The sequence below is a fragment of the Gekko japonicus genome, unplaced genomic scaffold (assembly GCF_001447785.1).
Source record: "Gekko japonicus isolate JY-2015 unplaced genomic scaffold, Gekko_japonicus_V1.1 scaffold492, whole genome shotgun sequence".
Classification (NCBI taxonomy): domain Eukaryota; kingdom Metazoa; phylum Chordata; class Lepidosauria; order Squamata; family Gekkonidae; genus Gekko; species Gekko japonicus.
The window spans coordinates 71,342-85,532 of NW_015168060.1; the positions used below are offsets into that span (position 1 = coordinate 71,342).

The 14,191-nt window shown below is 43.3% G+C and overlaps 2 protein-coding genes across 2 annotated transcripts in view; one reads left to right on the forward strand and one right to left on the reverse strand.

Annotated features, from left to right (window-relative positions):
* DDX58 (DEXD/H-box helicase 58) overlaps positions 1-3,492 on the forward strand; it is a 39,236-nt gene extending 35,744 nt beyond the window's left edge. The window contains exon 18 of the mRNA XM_015414538.1: positions 2,969-3,492. Within this exon, the coding sequence (XP_015270024.1) occupies positions 2,969-3,262 (294 nt within the window). The 3' untranslated portion in view covers positions 3,263-3,492. The remainder of the gene's footprint in view (positions 1-2,968) is intronic.
* Positions 3,493-8,507: 5,015 nt separating this feature from the next.
* ACO1 (aconitase 1) overlaps positions 8,508-14,191 on the reverse strand; it is a 68,763-nt gene continuing 63,079 nt past the window's right edge. Inside the window, 4 exon segments of the mRNA XM_015414536.1 lie at positions 8,508-9,222; positions 11,289-11,474; positions 13,193-13,315; positions 13,918-14,065. Of these exon segments, the coding sequence (XP_015270022.1) occupies positions 9,109-9,222; positions 11,289-11,474; positions 13,193-13,315; positions 13,918-14,065 (571 nt within the window). The 3' untranslated portion in view covers positions 8,508-9,108.

Below are 14,191 nucleotides of genomic sequence, written 5' to 3' on the forward strand. Positions count from 1 at the left end.
CTCCATGCTATCGGAGCTGCTCCGGCCCATAAACGAAAGACTCGATGGTCTTAACCAGTTGATGGCCGCTTCGAACCAGAGTATTGCAAAGCAGCAACAATAGATCACCGAGCTTGTGAAGAAGTCGATCCAAACTGATGAAAAGCTTAAAAAGACAGCACACGATGCTAAAAAGCTGAAGAAAAAAGTTGGTCTGATGGAACAAAAACAGGATCTGCAAGAGAGGAAGCTACTGAACCTACAAATGGAAAAAGCAAACAAAACTCTCAGATTCCAAGGGGTGGCTGAAATAGCAGGAGAGATTTTGAAAGATGTGGCAGCTGAGTTAATCGTTTTATCGCTCGGCAGTACACCGGCTGAAGCGCATGCAGAGATCGAGGTGACATATCGATCCTACTCTAAATATATTAAGCAAAACAACTTGCCGGCGACAGACAAGAGATGATATTCTTAAAGCGACAGCAGCCAGACCCCTGCAATTGGGATCAACAACTATCAGGGTCCTAAAGGACGTTCCATTTGAGGTTCGACAGAAAAGAAAAGCGTATAAAGAGCTTATCTCAACACTTCAGATCAACCAGATTCAATACGCCTGGCTTTTTCCAGAGGGGGTGCAGTTTAAATATAAGGATAAAAGAGAAAAAATCGACTCTGTGTTCAAAGCGGAAGAATGGTTGAAGCGGTTTTTCGGATTGAAAGAGGAAGAGCAGCAAGACGGTGGAGGCCAAGCAGCCAGCCTGGACGAGACGGACGGAGACCTAATAGGAGCAGAAGGAGGCACAGCCAGAGAGGCATATGATTTGCGGCTAAGAGTTGCCAAGTAGCTCTTATGATCTAAAAGATTTATGAACGAATGAATACTATGGAATATATTATAGTTTTAGGATAATGCACTTTTGTATCTAGTTTGTGAATCCAGGAACCCTCAAAGATCTTCTTCATGGTCTCTGTGCATCACACCTCTGGGATATAGTGCACCTGTGCTGACCTCGATCGGTTCCTCTTGAAAGCGAAAGGGATTTTCGCGCCCGCTTCCCAGTCACGCGCCAGCCCCACTGCGCATGACCAAGGGAGGGGCACGACAATTCCACCAGTTCTCTTCTGACCGTCGTGCTGGTAGGATCCCTTCGGTCAGTAAAATGTTTTGGGCTTTTAGGCCTATTCCTCATTTTTTCTTCGAAGTTTTCTTCGTTTTCTTCTTATTTATTTTTACTAAGTGAAAGGACTTTGTTTCTATGGATTTTTTTCTTTTTGGACTCTGTCGTGTGTCGTCCCCCCTCTCCCGGCCTGTGACCAAGAGGTGGGGTTTCTTTAAACGGTGCCTTAAGTGCGGCAGCAAGACCGTCCCGTTCCTCCCCCCCCCCCCACGGACACTCACTTTCTTTTGTGCCTCAGGGAATCGCACCGAGTAAACTCTTGTGCTCATTGTGTGAAGTTTTTGAAGCGGACAAGGAAGAACAGAGCTGCTTGACTTCGCGTTGTGCTCTTGGAGTTAGCGCTTTCACTGATGTCATCACAGGACGCCTCTGGGCATGCGTCAGTGTCGACTGCCGCCTTGGCATCAACGGTTGTGCCGTCCCTGATATTGACTCACGTAGATGTAGACCGCCCGATGCTGAAATGCTCGGCCCAGACGTCTCAGTCCTTAGCCCATACTCCCTCCAAAAAATGCAGGGAAGGCAAGGACGATTGCCAGCCAAGCTTAAAAAGCATAAGAAAACTCCCCCTGTGCAATCTCCACTGACCCCTCAGAGGGCCATGGAATCTAATCTTTCGGAGGCTGCTTCACTTGACTCTCAGTGCCGACAGCAGCCACAAGGTGTACCTTGGTCGCCTTTGCTGCGTCCTATCCAGCTCACAGACTCTGAGCACGATATGGACTTGACACAGATTTCCCGGTCTTCCAGTGTCGAAAGTCTGTACTCAGACCGTGGAGCCGATGCGTTTGTCCAGCCTTCACAGCTCCATCCTGATGATCGAGACCGACCATCAGCACCGATCCATCCGCCACCACCACCCTTCTGGGACCAACGGCAGTGGCAATACATGTATGGGGCCTATCCATTTACAGGCAGTATGCCGTGGTTCCCACCCCAACCAGTGGAGTGGGACTGTCAGTCCCGGGCAGTAGCCACGTCCACAGCCTTCCTGAGAGGGTCGTTCCTCACTCACATCTGTCAAGCAGCAAACTGGGCTACCCTCACATGTTCATGAAGCGTTACGCCCTGGATGTGCATCTTCATCAACATTCCATGGTGGGACGGGCAGTGTTGCAGGCAGCGCAAGTCTAGGACCTTCAGCTCCCTCCTCCAGGTAGGCCTGTTTTTGCTTGCTAATGTCCCAGAGGTGTGATGCACAGAGACCACGAAGAAGATAAACAGGTTGCTTACCTGTAACTGATGATCTTCGAGTGGTTATCTGTGCATTCACACCACCCGCCCTCCTTCCCCTTTGTTTTCAGTCCTCTCCTTTTTTATTACTCTGAGACTGATGGCAGTGGTCAGAAGAAACTGGTGGGATTGTCGTGCCCCTCCCTTGGTCATGTGCAGTGGGGCCGGTGCGTGACTGGGGAGCGGGCGCGAAAATCCCTTTCACTTTCAAGAGGAAGCGATCGAGGTCGGTGCAGGCACACTATATCCCAGAGGTGTGAATGCATAGATGGCCACTCGAAGATCATCAGTTACAGGTAAACAACCTGTTTTTCAACAGGAGAACTTTTTGGTGCTGTTGAAACCATTCAGATTGATTGCACAAGCAATACAAGAAACCTTCTGTTCTGTATGTTTGTACTCTATACAAGATTTTATTTCACTATGTAATTTTTGACTTAGTTATATAATATGCACTGAATTGCTATTTTTTCTTTCAGTTATGGTGTTTGCTTTAGCAGTTTTTAGTACTGGTTAACTATGTGAAAACTCTCAAGTCTTTGGAATTTTGACATTAAATGCTGCTGTTTGTATTCCAGGGATCCCACCACACAGTCATTGATAAGAACTTCAGGCAATGCTATATTACAAGGCCTCATGCGAATACAAAGGGCTATGGCAACTTTGAGAAACGATGCAAGCTATACTGCAGGGAATGCCAACATGACTGGGGCATTACAGTGAAATACATGACCTTAGATGATCTACCCATCATCAAAGTGGAGAGTTTTATTGTGGAAGACATTGTCTCTGGGAGGCAGCGTCATTTTCGAAAGTGGAAAGAGGTCGATTTTGCAATGAAAGCATTTGCCATTGAAGAAATGTCCGGTTGAAATACAGAACTGGCTTGCTGGTTGTATCTGTGTTTAATGTTATGAAATGTAGACATAGCTTTTTTTTTGGATAACATAAGAAATGAATTTTATTGTCATAACATTAAACTATGTACTTCTGAAGTTGGTTCTAAACTTGATTCAATGACTGCACACCCAATTTAATCAGCTACTCTGTGACGTCACCACACGATCAAAAATGCTACTGCGCTGGTGGCAGTGTGAGAAAATCAAACATTTCTGGATGGAGGTACTATCAGTGATTCATAAAATTACATCAGTCACTGTCCCCTTTACACCAGAGACTGTATTTTTGAACGTTTGGCCAAAGGAGTTATCTTCTAGACAGAATAGATCAACCATAGATGTTATGTTGGATGCAGCCAAAACAGCCATAGCGTCATATTGAGGTTTGGTTTAAGAAATTATGGTCTCATTATCTAATGGACTCGATCACAGTACAAATACACTCCAATGCTCAATTGTCATTGCATACCTCTTTTACTGGAAAGTGGTTTCCTGTGTTAGATTATCTATCTCAACAACAATTCATCTCTTCAGAATGGTCACAACTCCACAAATAGGTTTGAGATTTTTACTTTTTTTCACTTTTATCTAAGTGTGGAGCTTCTTTTCAGTTTTTTAAAGTCCTTCGTTTTAATTCTAATTTCTCCCCCCCTTGCTTTAGAGACATTTTCAAAATCTCCCCCTTTCCTGTTTCAGCGTTGCTGGAGCATTGAGTAGCTCAAAGGGTTTTTGAGAGAGTTGTGATTGCCAGTTCATTATCATTTAGCTCTTCGCTTCCTCCCTTATCTACTTTGATCCTCCTTCCTAACTGCTGACGAAAGGACAATAAGAGCTAAACAGGTGAAGCTGTGAAAAGTCAGGAAGTTAGAAAATCTAACAGTAAGGAAAAGCCCTTGAGCTGCTTAGAAGTGGCGGCTTTGTTTAGTGCAATTTCTGGCGCTAGGGCTTTAGTTTTGTTTTTAATTTGTTCTAAGGTTGAGACAGATGTGGACATTCACTTTTATTAATTGCTCCATTGGGAGGGGCAGTGATTTTAAAGCCCTGATTTTAACAATAACTTTTAATAATTAGGTAATTATGTATAGAGGACCTAGCAGTTCGAAAGCAAGAAATTGCAAGTAGATAAATAGGGACCACTTCAGTGGGAAGGTAACAGCGTTCCGTGCGCCTTGGTGTTTAGTCACGCCGGCCACATGACCACGGAAACGTCTTCGGATAGCGTTGGTTCTTCGGCTTTGAAACGAAGATGAGCACCGCAACCCTAGAGTCGGATTTGACTGGCTTTTGAGCAAGGGAACCTTTACCTTTATAGAGGACTCAGAGCCACTCTATAAGGATCAGAGAGGCTAGGGCATTTTTAAATGGGGCAACTCAGCTTGGTAAGGGATTGATGCAATATACTAGAGATCTCAGCAACTAATTAGTGGGCACTGTCTCATATAGTTTGGAGTTTAGTCCTAAAGCAATCTGGGGACAGCTTTTCAGTTTTTAAGAGGTCTAATATAGCAAGGGGGCAATCTATGGTAGGAGACTGTAACACTCCCTGAGATCAATTTAATATAGCCAGTCCCAGCATAATGAAGATGAGAGGCCTTTGTAACCTAGCTGTGGCTGGATATAGCACCAGGGATTTAAGGAGCACAAGTTTAAAGTATTAAGTAGGGCTTGTTTTCGAGTACAACTACTGTATAACCCAAAACCCTCCCCTCCCTGCTAAAGAAGAGATTATTATGAATTGTAAATGCAGTGGTCCCTTCGAGAACCTTACACCCCCCCCCCCCCCCCAGCAAAGGAGGGCAGAGGATCCTCTTAGACTCAATCATAATTTTGATAACAGTTTTGAAGCTTTACAACCGGTCACAGACCATCTTCTCTTACCAAATAATGTAAATCTGGATAGTTTTAATCATCTCTTGAACAAACTCCCTAACCAGAAAGGCAGCTGTGAACTTGGGTGAGCTGCAGCATATGTCCCAGCAGTCTGGGATATCTAAAACTGGGGACTCAAATTGAGGCTGTTAACATCACAAACTTTCCTCATTGCATATATTCTAAATACAATTTATTAAAAAACATATTTCTACTCAAATCCCAAATAGGAATCCAGTGAAGGACTGGGGGGAATAACATAACATTACGAGAACCTTGTAGAATTGTGTTAGATATTTATTACTTTAGAGGAAGAATTATTAATTGGAGTAATAAATGGTTTATAAAGGAGCATCACTTCTAAATTTACTCCCTGCAACAATTGACTTAAAATATTATAATTTATCTAGCAGCCTTTGGCTTTCTTTTAGATTAACGCTTTTATTTTACTCCCCAAACCTTCCATCTTTAACTTTGTCAAATCAGGAATAGTTTCATAGCCTTTCCTCATTGCCCCCTCAACACCACTGTAGTCACCCCTCTCCTCCCCTCTAAACTTTCCTTGAATTTGTTTCAAAAAGTATCTAAATTATATAAAAAATTAGTAGACATTAATAGTTAAGAGGCAGAGCTCTAAAGTGCCGAAGATTGCACTGATTGACTTAACAAAACTGTCAACTCCACAAGAGGCCAGAAAAGTGTTTGAACCACAAAGGGTGAAAAAAAAATAAAAATTGCACCCAAATATTTTCAAAGGAAAATGATTTGGATGCTATTAATGGAAGTTTTAAAAATTCTTTTGAGGCTCTCCCTCTTGGAGAGCAAACGGATATTATCAAGAGGTTTGAACAATTACAAGAACACTTGATTAAAGTCCAAAAAAAGGAACACAATTAAATCTGCTAACAATGACAAGACAAATAATAAGTGCAGAACTCATTACATTGCAATTGCATAAAAACTCCCAGTCCAGAGAGAGAAGAACCCATGAGGAAATCAGAAGTAAAGAAAAATCCCACTCTTCGTAGAGCCATGGGAGGGATCATTGCCTTCCTTCTAAACAAACCTCCTCATGATGCGCCATCATCTGACATTTCAGTACCAGTCTCTCTTGAGCCCCGAATTTTTATGCTTTGTAAATCCTAATGTTGCCTTCTCAGCTGGCCCAGCTGAAAATGCCACTCCGAACAATAAATGACAATTTCCTTATAGTAACATGAAAATAGTTATTTGGAACGTAGCTGGTTGGAAGACCAAACATCTTTTCTCCAGAGGTTAACTCGCTTCGGTCTGTTTTTGATATCATTTTATTACAAGCCAGGATATATTGATTTTTCTAAGGAGGCCCAAAAGGGGGGGGGAGAGACAAAGAGGTGGGTTTGCCTGTTTCATATTATCTGCCCTTAGTATCTCTGGATTGGAAGGAGTTGCTTCATCTGATTTGAACATAGCTGCTTTGACACAATTGACTGATTTCTCCTTTATAATATCAACTTGTATTTTTCCAACTCAAAACCAACATGCACTGACCTCTTATTGGTCCCTTTTTGGGGGGAGGGGCTATGACAATTTGACCCACTGGTACGCCAATTATCTGATCCTTACTGTAGGGGACCTTGATGCTAGAATTTGTCAAGATGATGAGTGTTTGGTTAAAAGATGGTTACGCTGTGAGCCAAAAGAAACTATCTACCCTATTTGTACAATAGATTTTCAAAAGAAAAGATAGTAAATGCTGCAGGTCTCAAACTGTTTGGTTTTTCCATCTTAAATGGACAAAAAGGAATTGATGGGGGGGGGACCATCTCCCAATTTCTCTTAGCTTCTGCACCGCTGTGGATAGTCACTTGTGCACTAAGCAGGCATTTACCCACGTTTGATGGTCTTCTGCTACTGAGAAGATAGCAATTAAGTGGCTTAATTCCAAAGAATATGTGGAAAGGGAGGGGAAAAACTCCTTTTGAGTGATTTAAAGAATAATTTCCTTACTCCTCTATATTCCTTATTTAATATTTGTGAACCTATATCTATTGAGCCACACTTCGGCATTCAAGAAGTCAAAAGACCTAATAGCTGGTTTGATGTGTAGGTTCCTAAAGAAGACGATAAATCACAAGCATTGTGAATTTAAAAGGAACAATATACTGGAAGTTCTAAGGAATACTAGGAAGGTGCTGACACCAACTCTTTGGGGTGGGTCCATCTGAGAGTTGGTGACTGGCCAATGTGCTCTTGTAACCTATATATCTTTTCTTCCTAAGCACTGAGCTGCTCAGCAATGGTATTAAGGAGGGAAAGAGGGGTAAACTGGTGTATCCTGTTCCAAAAGTCAGATAACACTGAAAAGATGTTCCCAGCGTATACAACACCAACACAGGATGCTCAAGGCCTCGCCCTAGTTTACCTTTTTACAGTATTATCTCGCTGTACACCAGGTTTACACGCCATTCCCAAAGAAATGAATTCCCATGCTGTTGACAGCCTATATATTGCTCAGTGGTCCTTGAGCCTTAACTACAGCCACAAGCAAAAAATAAGCCTTGTAACTGTTTTTCTACATGTTCACTATAATATACAAAGGCGGGATCCTACAGGCGTTTTCCATTGAGAAAAGAGAAATTGCTGGAAAAGAGTGAGAGCTATAGGAATGAAGAAAATCAGGCAAAATGCAAGCAGAGAAACTGGTGGAAGCAACCCATAATCTTTCACACGATTTCCAAACCAGCAGAGCCATGTGAGGTTACTATCAATGCTTCAGTGTGAAGAAATCATCACAGCAAAATCGTTTAGAGTCGCCTCTACATAAAAAGTAATTTACAGAATTGACATTCCCACCAGGAATGACAACGGATAAAAGGAAGTACTTCTTCACCCAAAGAGTGATTAACACTTGGAATTCACTGCCACAGGAAGTGGTGGCAGCTACAAGCATGGACGGCTTCAAAAGGGAATTAGATAAGCATATGGAGCAGAGGTCCATCAGTGGCTATTAGTCACAAGGTATAGATAGGGACTCAGGGGCAAGTGATGCTCTGTCATCTTGGTGCTTGGGGGGGTGGTCAACAGTGGGAGGGCTTCTAATGTCCTGGCCCCACTGGTGGACCTCCTGATGGCACTTCTATTTCTGGCCACTGTGGGATACAGAGTGTTGGACTGGATGGGCCTTTGGCCTGATCCAACATTGGCATCTCTTATGTTCTTATGTTCACACTTCAGTGTCTAATGCTAGTCTAAAGTTTCTTTAATACTCAAGGGCTTATATTTGTGTGCACATGTGTAGCTTACTGTAACAAACTCTAAGAAACCCAAGTGAATATTAGCATTAAAAAAGGACAAACCATGATTTTTGGGGGGGAATATAGATCTAATTATAAATGGTCTTTGTGCCCCCCCCAAACAGATTTCCCCTAAAATAAAGGCTAGGAAGAACAAGTCGGGGAGCTTGAGAGAGCATATATACTGTTAATACAGAACAGCTAAGCACTTTGTAATCATTTCAGCAGTAGTCTCAAAAAGGGATTCTAAATAACTGTTTTAATAGAAAGGAGACAATGATAACTGTTAGTCTGGGACTGTTAATCCAATGTCAGATGGGTAAGAAACAGTCCAGTCAGTTGAAATAAAAGGGGTGAAGAGGTGCCAGGGAGTTCTTTTACTGCATCAGCCTGTCTTCGCAAAATTTGTCAGTCTACTCCTCCCCAATACAAAATAGACAAAGGTGCTGTCGGTGGGACGAGTAATAACAATCAACCTAGGCTGGTCTGGTGGGCAAGACACCCAGGCTCACAGTCTTAAGCCGTGTCAAGCATCCCCTTTCAATAAGACACACATAACCAATTCACATCAGACTGTAGAGGCTATATCGTGATCCATGATTTCTGTGCAACTCTTGTTACAAAAAAAAGGGCAGGTTTCATAATAATTGGACACTGGCTCAGTCGCAGTCGGGACTAGGATGCCATCTTGCGAATCATATAGTTCAAGATGCCCCCGTTCCGGAAATAAGTGAGTTCCACGTCAGTGTCGAACCTCATGACTGCCTGGAAGGTCTTCCCTGTATCTAGCTGTTGAGAGAGAATTAACAAAGAAGATCAAACTGCTTGGTCTCTGTCCAAAAAAAAGGGGGGGGAAGGGGCGTGACATTTGCAACTCAAGCACCACAGGATTTGAGTGATGACAAGAATCCTAAGAGGGGCTTTGCAAAGCAGACAGGTGTGCTGCATAAGAGGATTACAAAATGGCTTGCAAAGGGGGACTTCTGTTCGAAGATCAAAAGTTACAGTCTCTGGAGATAACAACAGCACTACTAGTACGGTGCTTTGATTCTTGGCCTATTGAGCCAGTTTGGTGTAGGGGGTAAGAATGGTGGACTCTAATTTGGAGTACTGGGTTTGATTCCACACTCCGCCACTTGAAGCCAGCTGGGTGACCTTGGGCCCATCACAGTTCTTTCAGTCCCCAAAAATAAACCTAGCTCACCACAGAAAGAGCCAGAGTTTCAGGCTGCCAGACAATCTTCATATCTGCCTATACTACATCCACTGCCATACAATAATTAATTATTCTTTCCTTGGCCTATCATTTTGAGCAGGGGTTCCCAACCTTTTTGAGCCTGTGGGCACATCTGGAATTTGAACATGGCATGGAGGGGGCTCAGCAACAAAATGGCGACTGCAGGAGGTATAAAGTCAGTCACAAAATGATGGCCACAGCATAACTTCAGTAACACAGTGCAGGTCCTTGTGCTATGGTGGCAGCTGCTGCAACATTATTTTAAAAAATCTGCACAGTCAACCAAGTCTCCCAATAGTCAATCAGAAGCCTTGCTGGGCGAAAGCCCCACCTGATCCCACCCACTTCCCAATGGCACCCACAGGTACCACGTTGGGGGACCCCTGATTTTGAGTGTGATTGACCAAAGTGGTTTATTTTCTGTTGGAAGTTTGTATCCCAAGGTTCAAGGGCTCCTTAATTTGTTTTTCACAACGAGGAGTAACCATATAACATGTGAAATAACAGTAATTCTTAATAGGCATATATTGCTTGTCTTAGGCGATCAAAGCCCTCTATATTATCATGGTAATTCTTCCAACTACTATGTGAAGTAGACTAGAAGTATTACAATCAATGCAATCGTGTGCATGTGTGCGCTAGGAGGGGGGAGGGCTAATAGAGAGTGCTTTATTCAGAAAAGGTGCTAAATCCCCAACAAGCCAGGTAAAGGTAAAGGTTCCCTTGCTCGAAAGCCAGTCGAATCCAACTCTAGGGTTGTGGTGCTCATCTCCGTTTCAAAGCCGAAGAGTCAGCGCTGTCCGAAGATGTTTCTGTGGTCATGTGGCCGGCATGACTAAACACCAAGGCGCATGGAACGCTGTTACCTTCCCACCAAAGTGGTACCTATTTATCTACTTGCAATTTCTTGCTTTCGAACTGCTAGGTTGGCAGGAGCTGGAACTAGAGACAGGAGCTCACTCCGTCATGCGGCACCCTGGGTCTTGAACTGCTGAACTACTGACCTTTCACAGCCTGCAGTTCAGCGTCTTAACCACTTGAGCCACTACTTGTAGGTTAATTCTATAACATATTTATGCAAGGACAGATTCAGCTTTTGTTTAACAGAAGAAATATAGCTGGCAAACAAAAGTAGTGGGCAGGACACACCTGGGAGCGTGGCTCTGCAAAGGAATTCTATTCCTTGGCCAATAGACCTTAAGTTGATTTGCCTTAAATAGCTTGTGGAATGTACTACAAAGGGCAGCTCAGTGAAAACGGCCATGGAAACCTCTTATAATCCCATCTTTAGTTGGCATCTGAGCCAAAACATTCAGAGTTTACCTACTGACACACCTAATGAGAAAAAGCTTCCATGAACGAATTCCATAGAAACGGGACAAAAAGAGAGCAATACACAGTTCTCACTTGAAAGCTGCCATTCGAGTGGCCGAACTACAGGACGCTGCTCTTTCATTGCAGTCTATGTAGGAAGCTCTGGGGGACTTTAGTTTCCACCCCAAAGGGCAGATTTGCCTTGAATTGTCAAGAATCAGTCCCTTTGAAGAATGCAATGGAGATACCTATCTGGGGTATATGTCTAGATTGTCTGCACAGCTCTTCTAGAATGTCTACTTACTTTGATTTGTACATTCAATCTGGGCACCAGCTTTTCAGGAATGATGATTGTGTAACGTTCCCGACCCGTCAGCCCTAGACTCTTGGCATCCTCGCCTGGCAAATACTGCAGCGGAATCACACCCATTCCGACCAGATTACTGCGATGAATACGCTCATAGCTCTCTGCAAGGACTGCATTGATGCCCTGGGAAACAGAAACACATTATGCACAATTACCTAAGCATTACACTAAAAATGCCCAAGATAGCTGCAGAAAACGGTATAAGCTGTGAATGCTCCGTATTTTCCCAACCACACAGTAGCCACCCAGGCTTTACTGCCGTCTTTCCCAAAACCTGGAGCACAGCAGGTTTGACAAAGGTCGGAGAAAGGCCTTTAAAGCGCACAAATACACTGTTATACTGTGGGGAATCAGGGGGGGAAACTTGCTTTGCAAAATCACTGCACTCAGGGCAGATAACCTGTGCGGTAATGGCCACAGATAGTATGAAGAAGTTAACTGAAACAGTTAGGTGTGTCTTCATAAGGCAATAGATGTGTTGTCTGAAACTTCAAGGACCTTCTAAAAATGCAGATTTTTCGTTTTATGTATTAAAAACTGCTTCAGCACAACCCATGGATGTCTCTCATCAAACTTCCTCTCAGACAAACACTATCTTTTGGCAGAACTGGAAGTGCTCAGACGTTTAGCTGCATATTCACTGAAAGTACATGAAGGGTAACAGGATTATACCCACTAGCCTCATGTTCTGATATCCGCATGCTCAGTCAAATGTCTGCAGCAATCCTATAAGCGTATACACCTTCATGTAAATGGGCAACTCTAAGAAATCCAGACTTGCTTTTTAGAGTGTTCCCACTTGAACAGAGGAAACTCCACACATACGCCAACATGGATGTAGGGACTCACAGCAGGCACTTGGCTGAACGCACAGACCTCAGGGTAGGACAAATGGGCATGATCCCACTTCCCTCCATCCATTTAGTGAATGGACAGACAAACATCTGATGAGGGATAATAAGATGGATTCATCATCAAGTTCATATTGACAAGAGCACTCCCACCAATTTTAGCAGATCAGTGTTGGTTAATCTCTTTCCAAAGTACTTTGTGGTTAGGGGTCGGAAACCTGAGTGATGCCGTTCTGTAGACGACATTCCCTAAATACATGCTGCAAGTCTAGCCTGGAGAGAGCAAACATCTCCAGTTTTCAAATATCACCACTAAGAATCCAGTTCCTTAGTTCCGTTTTCCTGCTTAGACAGATCCATAGGACAAGCCACATTCTTTTATAGATGTCTTCACAGAAGATACGTTTATGGCTCCCTAAAGTCTCCTGTTCCTTACTCTTGAGCATTTAAAAATGACTTTTGGCTTGTTTCCTTCCTTTAGTATTGTGGTCACTTTCTTAAGTCAACAGAACGATGGTTGCTGATATGTAATCTTGCCTCTCTGTAGAAATTATGTGGGAAGAGGATCCAGTGTGGAAACTATGCAGGAGGGGGATAGAGACAACACTTATGCTTGCCCTCCCTGCCCAGGAGCCAAGTACACTGCTGAGCAGAATAACCATGACCCCTCTCATGTATCTACGCTACAACTGTGTCATGTAGTTGTTCCAAATTTATATCAGAATGATGACTGTATAACTCATGGGGGAAAGACTTTTAAGTTTCCAGCAGTTTTCTAAGCACCAAGACCTGACTCCAACATGAAAATGAAAGTTAAAATGTTTTCAGAAGTGTCAGTTCCTATATTAGTTAATTTCAAAGGATGCTGGATTGCTGTTTTCAAAATGCTAAGATTTAAATGTGCTAAATGTTGGTTGTTGCACACAGGGGCCTGTCAACATCATTTTCATGAACCCCCCAAAATCTCCCATCTGGGAAGGTTTCACTCACCAGCAGAAAAGGCCCCTTGGCAGCCCAGTCCCGGGAGCTTCCAGAACCATATTCCTTACCAGCCAGCACGATGAGAGAGTGGCCTGCTTGCTGGTACCTTTCTGAAGCATCAAACACATCAAGCTAGAAAACAAGATGCAGTCGACTCCAGTTAGCAAAAACAATGAAACCATGTGACAGGTGATAAGTTCTAATGCTTCATGCCATGAGCCACACTTCACATATACAGCAGTTCCCAGCTCTTGTATGACACAACAACTTCTCAACATCACAATCAACAGATAGGAAGCCTCTTGCAGCATGCCTGGAAACATCAGAGAAGCATCCACAATCCACCAGGTTCCAGTACATTCAGTGAACAAACTTTGTCCTTGATGATCTAAAGTGGATTCTGGGAGAAGGGGAAGAAGTTGCCACCTTATCCATCAACATTCCAAACCAGCTTTTCTGGAGTCAACTGCCTACAGTTTTTTTTGCCAAGAGTTAATATTGTGTGCTTCCACAGCTGGAAAATACATGTGATACTCTATTCAGACACAATGGTGACCATGCACATTGGGAGGATCATGGGTAGTTTGTAGTCCTGGTTCGATACTCCGAAATGTAATAAATGAAAAGGTCTTAGGTCAATCAATTTCTGTTTAGGCAGCTCAAGAGCAGCTTCATACTTCTGCCTGTGGGGCAACTTCTGAGTGTAAGCCTAATGCAACGGGAAGAATACTCACAGTTTCTCCTGAAGGGAAATGTATGGTTTGGGGTGCCTGTTTGCTGAGAAATTTGTTCAGTAAGCGTATGTTTGCGAAAGTTCCTCTTGCCATAACAGCATCATTGCCTCGGCGTGAACCATACGAGTTGAACTCTCTAGGGGTTAATCTATAAAGACAAAATGTTTTGGTTTTAAGAATTCTTAAACTGAAATCAGGGGAATTGGGGCCAGTGTGGTGCAGTGCTTGGGGTGATGGACTAGGAGCTGGAGACCCTGGTTCAAACCCCTTTCTG